Source organism: Rhinoderma darwinii, chromosome 1 (assembly GCF_050947455.1).
Source record: "Rhinoderma darwinii isolate aRhiDar2 chromosome 1, aRhiDar2.hap1, whole genome shotgun sequence".
NCBI classification, from domain to species: domain Eukaryota; kingdom Metazoa; phylum Chordata; class Amphibia; order Anura; family Rhinodermatidae; genus Rhinoderma; species Rhinoderma darwinii.
The window spans coordinates 371,685,151-371,700,919 of NC_134687.1; the positions used below are offsets into that span (position 1 = coordinate 371,685,151).

At 42.6% G+C, this 15,769-nt stretch overlaps 1 protein-coding gene across 4 annotated transcripts in view; it reads left to right on the forward strand.

Moving 5' to 3' along the window:
* The window catches only part of LOC142652263 (tight junction protein 2-like), a 52,426-nt gene extending 37,867 nt beyond the window's left edge, over positions 1 to 14,559 (forward strand). For all 4 annotated transcript variants that reach the window (XM_075827921.1, XM_075827929.1, XM_075827915.1 and 1 more), the window contains 3 exons: positions 10,922 to 11,075; positions 12,619 to 12,682; positions 14,429 to 14,559. In XM_075827921.1, coding sequence (XP_075684036.1) covers positions 10,922 to 11,075; positions 12,619 to 12,671 — 207 coding nt within the window. In that variant the 3' untranslated portion in view covers positions 12,672 to 12,682; positions 14,429 to 14,559. The remainder of the gene's footprint in view (positions 1 to 10,921; positions 11,076 to 12,618; positions 12,683 to 14,428) is intronic.
* The last annotated feature ends 1,210 nt before the right edge of the window (positions 14,560 to 15,769 follow it).

Consider the following 15,769-nt stretch of genomic DNA (forward strand, 5'->3'; position numbering starts at 1 on the left):
TAAATAGGCTGAGAACAATTTAGTTCTATGTACGTATAATACCATTTTTACACTGATGGTAATGTTGCGGCAGATAAGGCCTCGTTCATGTCTGCGTGGTCTTATTGTTCTGCTCGGTCAGAGGAGTAGAGCAGCGAATATACCAGAAGTGATGGACACCATCGGCGCCTGACAGAACTCCTTGATTTAATGGGCTCTGTCCGGTGTCTGTGCTGCGCTATTGTTTCCAGTATTTTCAGCTGGATCTGTGATAAAGGCCCCTAAGGGTATGTGCACACACACTAATTACGTCCGTAATTGACGGACGTATTTCGGCCGCAAGTCCCGGACCGAACACAGTGCAGGGAGCCGGGCTCCTAGCATCATAGTTATATACGATGCTAGGAGTCCCTGCCTCTCTGCAGGACAACTGTCCCGTACTGTAATCATGTTTTCAGTACGGGACAGTAGTTCCACAGAGAGGCCGGGACTCCTAGCATCGTACATAACTATGATGCTAGGAGGCCGGCTCCCTGCACTGTGTTCAGTCCGGGACTTGCGGCCGAAATACGTCCGTCAATTACGGACGTAATTAGTGTGTGTGCACATACCCTAACAGAGCCTCCAACTCAGACGTATACCGGGCCGCTCAGTCTGACCACAGCGTTTACAAAAGACTGTACATGCACAACGGGGGTGAGAAGAGATGACCGATTGAGTGGTATCTTGTGAAGCACAGTAATAAAGGTAATAGTACAACCCCCCCACATCCAATAACCACATGGGGGCACTTAATTATCACTGACTAGAGAGACGAGTCCTTTCATACACTACAAGTAGCAATCTGGAGCCACAAATTGTATTATCCCTAAGGGGGGCCAGAATAGAATATCTTTTCTGACCGAGTACACCTGTGAGGGGAGCTTGTCATCACCTTTTTCTTCGGAGTCTTTAGTGATCATTGCCAACATTTTTCATCTTCATTCTTCGCCACTCGTCAGCTCAGTCCTCCCTCCAGCTGCAAGTGTGCTGATAGAGCGCTTTCCAGAGCCAGTCTGGGACAGCCGGCCGACTCCTAATGAAGTAGCACAGTGGCACACATAGAACTGATGTCATTGCGGTGGTTCCCGCGATGGTGGCTCAGTACTAGCTTCTTACTTAGTTAGTTATACCTCTCATACTGAGCCACCAGCTCTGCCCTTCCCTCCTGCCCGAAGTGAATTCTGTCTCATGCTCAAATACGTTCAGGAGCCTCTTCAGGCGTCAATAACTCTTGTATAGGCGTTATTGCGACCTCTGACGGAAGGCTTCAACGAATGCTACTGTATAGGCAGTATGTTTTTTTTTTTTTTTTGTTTGTTTTTTATATGGACGTCCATACGTACCAAAGGCCGGTTTAGTCATAAAAGTAAATAAAAGAGAAAAAAAAAACAAAACACCCATTCTATTTGTAGACTGGTCCACTGTCCGTCTGACAATTATACTATAATGGCAGATTACCACCCAAAAAAATCCACTAGTTCTGCAAACAAACATTACTGATTAATGCCAGATAATCATCGCAAACCGTTGAAATCGTCTTATTGTTTAATCTTTCTTTAAGTTGTAGGTGAGCTTTACAGATGAAATACTTTGAGGGGATGAAAAAAGAATGGCACTATTTCGGGTATTTTTCCGTCCCTCCCCCCTCCCCCAAAAAGTGATAAGTTAACCAATACATTTATATGTACCCTAAAATGGTGGCAATAAAAAAAAAAACTTGTCCTGAAAAAACACAAACCCTGACACGGCTATATCTATGGAAAAATAAAAAAGTTATGGCATTTGAAATATGACAAAAAACTGAAACCATCGCTCTGTCCTTAACCCCTTGAGGACGAAGCCGATTTTCTCAAATCTGACGTGTTCCCTTATGTAGTAATAACTTGAATGCTTTTACCTATCCAAGTGATTCTGAGATTGTTTTCTCGTGACATATTGTACTAAAAAATTTGGTCGATAGATTTAATATTTATTTGTGAAAAACGCCAACATTTTGTGAAAATATGCAAAAATCTGCATTTTTCGAAAATTAAATGTATCTGCTTGTAAGATAGACAGTAATACCACACAATTTCGTTACTATTTCATATATTCCATAGGTCTACTTTATATTTGCATTGTTTTTTGAACATTCTTTTATTTTTCCAGGACAATACAAGGCTTAGAATTTTAGCAGCAATTTCTCATATTTTCAAAAAAAATTCAAAAGCCCATTTTTCCAGGGGCCAGTTCAGTTGTGAAGTGGCTTTGAGGGCCTTATATGTTAGAAAGACCCCATAACTCACCCCATTTTGAAAACTGCACCCAACAAAAGTATTCAAAACAGCATTCAGAAAGTGTTTTATAGAGGTGAAATTTACAAATTTCATTTTTTATTTTTTTTCGCCAAAATTCACTTATAATAGTTTTTTGTTTTTTTTTCTGTAACACAGAAGGTTTTCACACGAGAAATGCAACTCCATATATGTTGCCCAGATTGTGCCGTTTTTAGAAATATCCCACATCTGGCCCAAGTGTGCTTATGGACTGAAGCACTGGCCTCCGAAGCAAAGGAGCACCTAGAGGATTTTGGGGGCCTCTTTCTTTTTTTTTTTTTTTTTTTAAATATACTTTAGGCACCATGTCCGGTTTGAAGAGGTCTTGTGGTGCCAAAACAGTAAAAAAATAAATAAAACTGACCCCATTTTGGAAACTACACCCCTCCAATGAATTTATCTAGGGGTGTAGTTAGTATTTTGACCCCACAGTTTTTATGCTAAATTTATTTGAATTAGTCTGTGAAAATCAATTTATTTTTTTTCTGAAAAAATATAGAAATTTTTAATTTTCACAAGGCATAAATGTGTTTAAAGGGAATGTGTCGCTAGAAGTTTTTTTTTGTTTTTTTGTCAGTGTATATATATATATATATATATGATTACACATTGTTCTAATTTTTTTCACAAGTCAGGAAATATTATAAATTAGATTCTAATTTATAACATTTCCATGTGCTGGTCACTAGAGGGAGCAATTCCCAAAATTGCAGCATTGGCATGTGGTAAAGCAACCTCATTGCTTTATGCTGCAAAATTGGGGAAGACACACTCGCTCTAGTGTGCTCAAACAATCCCCCTCCTTTATCCTGGCTAGTGCCAGGAGAAAGGAGGGGGTTGAATGTTCAAACCTCCTACACTGTGTGCCGCCATTTTTTTGAGCGAATGCACAGTGTAGTAGGCTTAGATACAGTGGTAATCACACAGTATAACACAAACATAACTTACCTGCTCCTGCCGCCGCTCCCTCCGCTCCTATTCCTTGCTTCTGAACATATGGACGGAAGCCGCGACTGGAAGTAGTCATCTTACTGTCCGGCCGCGGCTTCCGGTCCACGTGAAAATGGCGCCGGATGTCGCTCGGCCGAAGACCTTCCTTTTGGACTGTGTGAGAGCGGCACATGCGCCGTTCCCACACAGACGGCGTACGCTATAGTGAATGGAACGGCTCCCGTTCGCATTCACTATGGGGATGTATGTGCCGTATTCCATCTCTGTATGTGTCGTTAATTGACACATACAGAGATGAAAAAAATATGGCAGCCCCCATAGAGTAGTAAAAGACAGAAAAAAGTAAAACACAAAAACACAAATAAATACAATTTATTTTAATAACATACTAAAAGCAAAAAAATATAAAAAATTTATTTTTTTCGTGACACCTTCCCTTTAATGCGCAATGGGTGGTGCGGAGTGAAAATTACAATTTTCCACTGATATGCCAGTTGAGTGCACAATATGTTGTGCCCGGTTTGTGTCACTGAAGACAAATACCTCATAAAATATTAATCGGGTTCTCCCGGGTATGGCGATGCCAGATCTTTGGGCGTAAACTACTGTTTGGGCATGCTGCAGGTCTCAGAAGGGAGGGGGCGGCATTTGGCTTTTGGAGCGCAGATTTAGCTTGGTAGAAGTTCTGTTTGGCGTTTTACTGGTATTTCAGTTTATAATGTGGGGGCATATGTAAGCTGGGCAGAGTACATCAGGGCATAATAAGAGGGTATAATGGGTAAATAAATAATAATCTGCAGATATGTGCCCGGTGTCGCACTGATAAATGGCGCCCAATCTAATCCGCTTTTAGAACACACCACATTTTGCATCGCCATATTCTGAGAGCCAGAACTTCTTTATTTCTTCACCGGAGCTGTGTGACGGCTTATTTGTTGCAGGACAATCTGTAGTTTTCATTGGTACCATTATGGGGTACATGCGTTTTTTTTGTTTTTTTTTTATCACTTTTTATTCCATTTTTTGTCAAGCAAGGTGACCGAAAACCAGCAATTCCGACAATGGTTTTTATTCATGTTTTTTTTATGGCGTTCACCCTGCGCTATAAATTACATTTTACTTTATGCTGCAGGTCGATACGATTATGACATTTTGCAGCGTTTGCGTGATAAAATCACTTTTTTATAAAATTTATTTTGTCACCATATTCTGAGAGCCGTAACTTGTTTTTATTTTTTGGTCAAAAAAGCTGTGTAAGGGCTTGTTTTTTGCGGGACAGGTTGTAGTTTTTATTGGTACTGTTTTGGCCTGCATGCAACTTTTTGATCACTTTATATTGTATATTTTGGGAGGGGTGGTGACCAAAAAATAGTTATAATGGCACTGATTTTTACTTATTTTTTTTGCAGTGTTTACTGTGCGGGAAAAATAACATTATAGTTTGGGTCGTTACGAACGCGGTGATACCAAATATGTGTTCTTTTAACGTGTTCATTTTTTTCCTGTAATAAAAGACTTTTTTATAGGGAAAAAAGGCTTTTTTTTTTTTGTTGATGTAACTTAACTTTTATTTTTACACTTTTATAAAACATTTTTATTTAGTTTTTTACTTGTCCCACTAGGGGACATTTAGACTTGCAGCTCTGATCGCTGCTGGAATACATTACACTACCTACATAGAGTGACTGTCACGTCACAATGACAGTTGGAATGCATTACACTGACCGGAAGCCTGGAAGCCATTGTCCATTCACGCGGAGGCTGCTAATCACGCTAAACTCCTTAAATGCGGCGATCGCAATCGACCGCCGCATCGAATGGGTTAACTTCCGAAATCAGCGGCGATGGGCCACTGATCGGCAACAGGGAATGCAGGGCAGACACCCTGCACAGTTAACCGCCGCTGCAGTGTAGCGCCGCGCGGCGGTTACCTGTCAAAGTACAGACGTAACTGCACGTCGAGGTGTGCGAAGTTACTGCTTATCTTGATGTGCAGTTACGTCAAGGTGCGGGAAGGGGGTTAAAGCCTAAAATAGGCTCGTCGCTAAAGGGTGGACATGAAACACTTTTATTTACCATAGGTCAGGATTACACAGGCAGTTTTCTTTTAAGGGTATGTTCAAACGGCCTCTTTTCAGACGTAATTCGGGCGTTTTACGCCTGAAAAGACAGCTCCATTACGCCTGCAAACATCTGCCCATTGCTTGCAATGGGTTTTACGATGTTCTGTTCAGACGAGGTGTAATTTTACGCGTCGCTGTCAAAAGACGGCGTGTAAAAAGACGCCCGCGAAAAAGAAGTGCATGGCACTTCTTTGGAGCAGTTTTTCATTGACTCAATTGAAAAACTGCTCCAATTACGTCCGTAATGGACGCTGCGAAAAACACGAGTACTTGCAAAAACGTCTGAAATTCAGGAGCTGTTTTCGCCTGAAAACTACTATGTATTTTGTGTTTGCGTGTGAACATACCCTAACCAAACGAAGGAGTGGACACGAGCGGATACGCATCAGTCTCTTTGCATCGCTCATGACCGCATCTGTGCGATGAGCTCGCCCATCCCAGGACAAGAAACCTGAGGCGATAAAAAGGTTCACACCCCCTCCACTCCTCCGGATAGGTTGTCCTGGGGAGCTTTTGCTCCCATTGGAGATCTGGATCTAATTTTTTTTTTTCTTCACACCTGGGCTGAAGGCTGGAAGCTGGGATAAATTTGCCTTCCTTTCCTGGAATGGTATAAGTCGTTGTAAAACGCAGCCTATTTACCTAGTCTGCTTCCTTGTGTGCTGCCTCTTGTCTGTTAGTCTGCTGCGGCTAGGTCAGGCAGTATGCTTATCCGGCGACTCTTCCCTTCTTTGAAGGAGGGGTGGTAAACACGCTGTGGACAGGTAGGATTCTTCATGTGGGCTGGATAGTGTCTGGGATGCGTCTGATGTCCCTTTCGGTGGCGTCTGATGTGCCGATAATGGGTGGGAGGAATCACAGCACGACTGGGCGCTATATAAATAGGCAGCTAGCTCGTGCAGGTCATCTGCAAAAACTAGGGTTTCAGCCTATAATTACTGTGAGCTGTAAAACCAGAGACATCACAGTGGTGAATCACCATGCCTGATACTGGTGATGTCCATTCAAGAAGCGCTGATCCATCAGAAGCCCCCAAGCCTCAGAGTCTGGTATTTGTCCTGTGGGATGATGGGATCCACTGAACATTTGGTAAGATGCTTTTTCCATTATCTTAATGGTTTTTCTCTCTGCCTTATGTTTTTTTATAGACTAATAGAGCTGGACTTTTGACCACTTTACTAAAGCCAGGACTTGTGGAATCCGTAAAAAATCTTTTATCATCCTCTTACTCTAAACCCCTTTGTCAAGTCTGCCTGGATAGGGTCATTGCTGAGCATTCACCTTCTTTAATAGACCGTTTCAAACAAATTGTGAAGGATGAAGTGGCTTCCTTATTGGAAGCTTTTAAGAAGAGTTCTCAGGCTAGTGCCTCGGGTGCTGACTCTGCTCCCTTTAGTGCTGAGACTCTGGCTCCGCTTCAGATGAGGGCGAAGTAGCCTCTGAATCACTCATCTAATGAGCAGTCTGGTAGTACCTCCTTCCAGACAGAAGATATCGAACATTCGCTAAAAGTTAGGAAGGAATCCTCTTGATCTGGCAGATTTAACCCCCTTCCCGACATTTGATGTATCCATACGCCAAAGTCGGGTAGGGGAAGTATGGAATGGGCTCACCGCTCCATACGGTGTCTGCTGTATGTTACAGCCGACACTTCAGAGTAACGAGATCCCGCTCGTTTAACTCGTCAAATGCCGTGGTCAATAGCGACCGCAGCATTTTAATCGTTAGAGGGTGGTGACCCCCTCTAACAGCTCATCGCGACCCCCCGCAATGCAATCGCGGGGTGACGATGGTTGCTATGGCTGCCTGGGGACCTAATGAAGGCCCCCAGGTCTGCCATCTTTGTGCACCTATTAAGCCCTGCCTCCAGCAGAAAATGAAATTAAGTGATCAAAACGTCGCATGTACCCCAAAATGGTATCATTAAAAAACTACAGCTAATCCCGCAAAAAAAATAAGCCCGCATACCAATTAATTGACTGAAAAATAAGTTATGGCTCTCGGAATTTGGCGACACAAAATAAATTTTATTTTTTACACTTAGGTTTTTACTTGTAAAAGTAGTAAAATATAGAAAAAACCTAGATATATATATATATATATATATATATATATATATATATATTTGGTATCGCCGTAATCGTATTGACCCACAGAATAAAGTTAACATGTTTTAATTGCACAGTGAATTCCGTAAAAATGACGTGCAAAAAACAATGGAGGAATGGCTGTTTTTTCATTTTCTACCCCACAATTATTTTATATTTTTTTTCCCCGTTTCCTAGTACATTATATGGCACTATAAATGGTGCTACGAAAGACTACAACTCGTCAGCCCTCATAGTACTATATAGACGGAAAAATAAAAAAGTCATGGCTTTTGGAAGGTGGGGAGGAAAAAACTAAAATGAAAATCTGAAAGGGCTTCAGCGGGAAGGGGTTAATGTTTGATGGATTAGTTCCTAGACAGAAGAGGTCCAGTATGTCTGAATGTGAAAGCCCTCATTTACAGAGATTGGAAGAATCCTGACAGGAAGTTCTTCATTCCTTCCTCCATAAAAAGGAAATATCCCTTTGAAAAGGACTCTGCTACTTGGGATAAGGCCCCTAGTGTGGATGCTCCAGTAGCTAAAGTCTCGAGAAATGGGTCCTCCCCTCTGAAGATTTGGGGAGTTTAGGGGATCCCATGGATAGAAAAGCAGATACATACCTTAGGAGGTCCTGGGAATCTGCGTCAGGTGGCCTTAGACTTAGCATTGCTCTACTTGTGTGGCTAGGTCTATGCAGGTCTGGTTGGGGCAGTTGGAGATACACCTAATTGATAAGACCCCCAAGAGAACAAATTATTGCCTCTCCCTTCCTCTGCAAAGGATGCAGACTTTTTGACAGATGCATCGGCTGATGCAGTAATATCAGCTAGGGCTGTGGCTGTGTAACTCCGCCCGCAGGGCTCTATGGGTTAAATCATGGAAAAGGGGAGATCAACAATCCAAAAATAGGCTGTGCGGCGCTCCTTGTGAGGGAGATCTATTATTTGGCTCCTGTTTGGATGATCTATTAAATAAGGCATCCAATTGAAAAAAGGGGTTCCCCGTATCTCAGCCCCCCCCCCGTAGGAATCAGGGGGAAGTACCAGCCAGCTATGACGTCAGGCCACCATCTCAACTAACGCCTGAGTATAAGAGAGGGTTTTCAGACTAGAGTTTTTCTCTCTTCCCCCTGGGGAAAGTTTATCCCAACAAAAAAATCCAAGGGGTGTTTTAAAGAGACTGGCCTTACTAGAGGAAGTCCAATCCTTGCTTCAGAAGGGGGCGCTATTCCCGGTTTCCCCGGCAGAGATTGGAAGGGGTTTTTACTCCTCCCTATTTCTAGTAAAGAAACCCAATGGCAAGTTCAGGGTTATTATAAACCTCAGGTCCCTGAACAAGTTTTTAACATACAAAAGATGCAGAATGGAAACTACTGCCTCAACTATCAGTCTGTTTCCCCACACTGTAAGGGCTGATTCAGACGAACGTGGCATTTTTGCGCACGCAAAACACACTGCGTTTTGCCTGCGCAAAAGCCACTTGACAGCTCCGTGTGGCAGCAGCATATGCTGCGCGGCTGTGTGGTTTTCTCCAGTACAAGGCTCTTTCCTTTGGGGTCTCAGGCCCTGATATTTTTCACAAAGGTAATTTCAGAAATAGCGGCCTTTGTCAGAATCCATAGGTTACTTCTAGTACCCTATCTAGACGACTTTGTACTGATTTTCGTACTGTCACCAATCTTTGACCAACTCCTCTGCTCTACCCTCTGGGACCTGGAGTGGAATATGAACAGGGAAAAATCCACTCTAGCCCCTCCAAAATCAATGTTTTTTTGGGGGGGATTCAGCTAGACTTCACTCGTCAGAAGTGCTTTCTCCCCCCTCAAAGTCCAGTTCTTAAAGAACAGGGTAATGGATGTCTTTACTTCCCATAGGGTGCACTGGTGGGAAATGTCCATTCTAGGCCTTATGACCTCAGCTATCCCAGCAATAAGGTGGGCTCAGCATCACTTAAGGCCACTTCAGGGGGAGATTATTTGCCTTTGGGGTGGTCCCTCCATCCCTTTTGGACACCAATTTACACCTTTCTTCAGAAGTGAGACTCTTCTGTGGAGGACAAAGGTATAGAATCTCCAGTCTGGGATGCCTTGGTCAGTTCACAACCAGGTCAGCCTCACCACAGACACAAGTCCATGGGGTTTAGGGGCTCACTTGGGGGAGGATCTCTGGCCGGGAAGATGGGATCTTTTGACCAGCTCTTCCTCAAAACTCAAGGAACTGATGGCCATAAAGAAGGGTCTCCTAGCTGCAAGTCTCCTATTACAGGGAAAGGATGTTAGAATTTATTCCGACAATTATGTTACAGACTTAGTCAGAATCAGGCAAGGCGAGTGGTGCTTGAACAGGGATATGTTTTGCAGATGGGGTCTTCTGATGGATCTCTTTGCCACCAGAGAGAACAAGCAAGTAGGTAAATTTTACACTCTGAACCCTTAGATCAGGGGTCTCAAGCACGCAGCCCGCGGGCCGCATGCAGCCCCTAGGGCCGTCCTCTGCGGCCCGCGGGACACAGAGCCGCTAGTATCGGCTCTGCTCAGAGACTCTGGAATTCTCTGACATCGATGTCCACATATGAACAGCGATGTCTGGGGCTTCCCCAGGGCCGGAGTCCCGTGCAGAGCGCTAGTATCAGCTCTGCTCTGGGACTCTGTGGAATTCCCTGACATCGCTGCCCATATATGGACAGTGTGTCAGTCTTCCCCAGAGCGGAGTCCCGGGCAGAGCGTTAGTATAGGCTCTGCTCTGCGACTCTGGGGAAGCCTCTGACATCGCTGTCCATACATCGACAATGATGTCAGGGGCTTCCCCAGAGCAGGAGTCCCAGTGATGTCGGGAGCACAGCTGGAGTCCCAGGAAGGGCCTGCTAGCGCTCTGCCCGGGACTCCAGCTCTGGGGTTGCCCCTGACATCTCTGTCCATATATGGACAGTGATGTCAGGAGCAGAGCTGGAATCCCAGGCAGAGTGCTAGAAGCGGCTCTGCTCTGGGCAAGCCCCTGACATCACTGTGGCAGCATCTGCGGAGGGCACTGTGGCAGCATCTTCAAGTGGGTGTGTGACAGTATCTGCAGAGGACACTGTGGCATTATCTAGGGGTATGTTGCATTATCTACGGAGGGCTCTGTGGCAGCATCAGTGAACACACAAGAAAGTAGATGATGCATCAGTCATGTCTTTATACCTTTTCCTTTTTGGATCCACTTCTGGCTTTGGCTCAAAACTGAGACACCGACTGACACAAAAACTACATCAAAACTGTGTGTGTGATCCTGGCCTAAAGGGCCTTTCATAACTTTCTAGTAGTAGAGCCTCCTTAAAAAAAAAAAAAAAAAAAAGTGACCAACACATAATCGCCTGTCTTTGATACATATTGGGCGGAAGTTTACTGTTTTTCTCACATCCTGGGGTTTTGTTTTTTCTTCAGATAAATGGAATTTTGACAGAGAACATGTCTTTAACTGAAGCCCAGGCATTGATAGAAAAATCAAGAGGGAAGCTTCAGCTGGTCGTCCTAAGGGACAAACGACAGACTCTGATCAACTTGCCATATGTGGAAGACAGTGATTCTGAAATGGAAGGTGAGATAAGCTTTCTATTTATTCCTTTTAATATTTGATCCAAATGAAAATATATTTCCGTCTTTATGATTTCCTTCTCTTTTCACCAATGGCATTTGCCTTCTATATTATGGCAGTATTTCCATTGTATGTGTATAGTTCTAAATAAGCTTTGTCCTAAACCACCCAAACTTCACTCGAATATGCGTACATGGACTCCGAGTATATATCTTTGCCACTTTGGAGCCCATGGTACCTATCTGCAGGGAAAGTGAGAAGAGACTATATTGTTGGCTGCCAGAGGGGGAAGGAGACTAATTCTGCTCAAAGCCCTCAACTCCGTAGCACAGATTAGCAGCAGCATCAAGGGGGACATGGGAAAGCAAACTATAAAAAAAAAAAAGATGAAAAAGGTATTTCTATATGCTACAAGCACTCAAAATTACTTTAAACTTGCTACTAACAGTGTTTCTGGACTTCTGGTATAAAAAAAGATTTGGGATAAGACCATTTACAATGCTCACCGGTTTTTGACTTTTCTAATGAGATCATTGTTAAACATATTAGAAAATGTATAGCTTGTTTGTGTGTGTATAGTTGTCTTTTTCTATGTATCGAATCACTTTTAACCTTTCAGTTCCGATTGGCCTATTGTGCTGTCAGGAGATCACAACTTGTGTTGCTTCTTGTAAACTGCTTTAAAGAAGCATGTGGTGAAATGTAGTGTAATGCTGTGTTTTAGCTTTACCTGGTTCTCTATTTTACCCGCAGCTGCTCTTTTTGGCCTACTGGGGGTCACGGGATTTTCATTCTGATTCCTGGAATCCTACAGCGTCTTCTGTAGGGACCAGAAGTCTGTGACTCAATTCAAGCCTATGAGAGACTCCATGTGAGTCTCATGGACTTGCATTGAGAGTCTGACCTTTAATTTCTATAGCAGACGTTGGATTTAGGTGGTCAGAGTGAAGATCTCATGACTTCCAGGTGGCCAGGTACGAAGCGGCTACAGGTAAAATAGAGAACCACGTAAGTTGATACACAACATCACACTACATTTCACCACATGTTAAAATGGAGGGTGGAAAAAAAAATAAAAAATACTATGAGTAAAGAAGCACTCCAGTGACGTCTCCTATAGTAGTCATTTTGTTGGACAGTCTCCATAAGTCCATGTTCATATGTTAAGGATTCTGTCCAGACTTATGAAGAATCCACCTGTAAATCTGGGCATAATCGACTGCAACTCCGTGGGCAATACATGTGAATTGTGTTCAATTTCCCCAATGTAAAAAATCAGCACACATTCATGAACATGTCTTGAATTTCCTAATCTGCAGCATGTTTTGTTATTGGTTTGGCTTCTGCACTGAAAAGAGAATATCATCATGTATACAGTTACAAATTTGTGGCAGAAATCCTGGACTTGCGGATTTTATTGAAATCCGTTGAGTATTTGCAACAAATCCACAGTGTGAGAACACATTGCCTTTTTGTATAGTTTGTTCTTTTAATTCTATGCTATCTCCATATTAACATTTTATGTATGGTGTGTATTTACTTTTAGAGGATCCACCATATACAAACAAGAGAAGAAATCCAAGATCTAAGGAGCAGTGAACAAAATAATGGTTTGTTTTCTTATGGAATTATTTAGTATCTGCGATGGTTGGTAGACTACGAGCGTTAACAACCAGATCTGGCCTAAAATAAAAATCCAGGTTGGGTGATCTAGCCTAAAATAAAAAACTGTTATTCTGACATGGCAGCGGCGGGGGCACTCCCTCAGGTCAGTGGATGCTGGAGGGTGCTTTTTATTATTAAGAGGGCTAAACAAAAAAAATCACAGCAAGATTGAAGCAACTGCTGAGCTATCTCCTCGCCAACAGCAGCATCACAACACTGATGTAAGAGTGGGCGGCACTGGGGATTTGATTTTAACGATTCTGTTCAAAAACTGATAGCAAATTAATTCAATTAATCACCAGGCCCTACTATAGAACTTTGCCTCCCACTCCAAATATGGCAATCAGACTAAATCCCATATTAAGAAAGGCATCCAGGTCCATCTTAAACTCTTAACAAAGAGTCCTATAGTCTTACTGCTCTAGACCGTTTTGATAAATGAGGCCCATATTGTACAGGAGCTCATGCACATGACACTGTGCCGCCCAAGTCCCGTCTGCGGAATAATAGGACATGTTCTATCTTTCAGAGGATCGAAGAGTCTAGTCCGTTTTCACAGATCCGATTCACCCACTGAAGTGAATAGCACCTGATAGTTTTCACAGACCCAATCGGATGCCGTAAAAAATGACCCGAGTGGCACTCGGTAGTGTGCAAGAGCCCTAACCGTAATGTTGGCCCTGTTGCCTATAGCAACCTATCATATTGCCAGTTTTCCTGATGGTTTTGATAAATGAGGCGCTCTATTCTGTTTAAACATTTTGAAAAATTTTAATTTGCTTGTAGTGAAAGAATTGAATAGAAATCAAAATTTTTAGAAAATATATATCACTATAAAGTGTTTCATAGGTACTACAGACTAAAAAAAAAACATGGTTGATCTAAATCAGGGGTCTCAAGCACTCGGCCCCTGGGGCTGTCATCTGCGGCCCACGGGACACAGAGCTGCTAGTATCTGCTCTGAGACTCTGGAATTCCCTGACCTAGCTGTCCACATATGAACAGCGATGTCTGGGGCTTCCCCAGAGCCAGAGTCCCGTGCAGAGCGCTAGCATAGACTCTGCTCCGGGACTCTGTCGAATTCCCTGACATTTCTGTCCATATGGATAGTGTGTCAGGGTCTTCCCCAGAGCGGAGTCATTGACATCAATGTTTGGACACTGGCTCTGGGGAAGCCCCAGATTCCCGGGTAGAGCGCTAGTATAGGCTCTGCTCTGGGACTCTGGGGAAGCCTCTGACATCGCTGTCCATACATCGACAATGTCAGGGGCTTCCCCAGAACAGGAGTCCCAGTGATGTCAGGAGCACAGCTGGAGTCCCAGGAAGAGCCTACTAGCGCTCTGCCCGGGACTCCAGCTCTGGTGTTGCCCCTGACATCTCTGTCCATATAAGTACAGTGATGTCAGGAGCAGAGCTGGAATACCAGGCAGAGTGCTAGAAACGGCTCTGCTCCGGGACTCCAGCTGTGGGCAAGCCCCTGACATCACGGTGGCAGCATCCGTGGAGGGCACGGTGGCACTATCTAAAAAGGGGCTGCCCAATCTTGATGTGTGTGTCTGCCAAACAGAAAATATAGATCTGTGATAAGGGACTGCTTAATTGATCTGTGTGAGCTGACCCTAGTGTAGAGTGCAAAAGTTGAATAATTTTTAATTTAATGGTTGTTTTCGTTTTTTTATTTTACTTTCTAGGTCCATGTGATGGGTCCTCAAATGACAGAACAATTTTCTCTTCCTTTTAACCAAAGATATAAATATACATGTAAAAGTCAACATATTTGTATTTTGTATTCAATTAAAGTCAAATTCTTAACAAAATATAAGCCTTATCAAACACTGTGTCAATTCTAACTTGAATCGCTGAAGTTTTTTTTTTTTTTTAGTTTTTTTTCCTTTTTCCTTTTTCCTTTTTTATATTTTAATTAGTTTACTTATTTGTTTAGTAAGAAAAAACACAAATTTATAAGTGTATTCTTGATATATTCTACCGGTCTGATATGCAGTACGCTGGGTCCCAACACTGCCAACGATTGCTGTTTTCATAACCTGAAGATTAAATCTATATATTTGATCATATTCCTATAAATCTACATATTTGAAAGATTTTTCTCTGTGAAAAATGTTAAACTTTTTTTTATTTTTATTTTTGCTGCTGGGGAAGTTTTCACACTTTTTTGACACCCAATTAAAAACTTTTGTGTAAAAAGTGATTTTGCCAAAATAAAATCTAGATTTTCATTTTTTTTTCAACACTTTTGGACGATTTTAGATTTCTGAATCTCGCTTTTTTCTTTTTTTTTTTTTGTCTGTTTATTGAACAGTAATACGAAGAGATAATTTAATAAATGATTTTCTTTAGATAAATAACATATTTGCTATAATTATTGTACGTAACTTCACAACTTTTAACCTCTGCAAATGCGTTTTTTGTTTTTTTTTTTGTCTAAAATGACATTAAGGCCCGATTTACACGATCGTAAAAAAACGATCTGTGTCCACCAGATTTTCCAGCCCGACCACAGTACATGTGAACAGGACTCCTGGCATTATAGTCATTTAGGCTACAGCCAAACAACTGATCAATTGTCCGTTTTTTTTCATGTCCATTTTGCATTGGTGTCTCCAAATTCTCATCCATTTCCATTCCATCTGTCTGTTTTTTAATGGCTGTTTAAAAAAATAAAAATAAAATGTTGAATGGGCCTATAGATAGTGCTCACATATAGTGCTGCAGTGTCTATGTAGACCCTGTCCACATATAGTGCCACAGTTAGTGACCACATGCAATGACCGTGCCCAATATAGTGCCAGAGTGCCCTTGTAAATTGTAACCCCCGCCCCCCTTGTAGATCGTGCTGCTGTAGCTGCCACCAGGAGCTTAAACCCATGGCCAGTGGGATATGCAAGGGGGGGGGGGTGTGTGCACTATCTACAGCAGGGCGGTGTGGCTATTTACTAGGAGTCTCTGCTTCCCCATGGAACTACTGCTCTGTACTGAAAAAAAAAACCATACATTACGGAACAGCAGTTCCA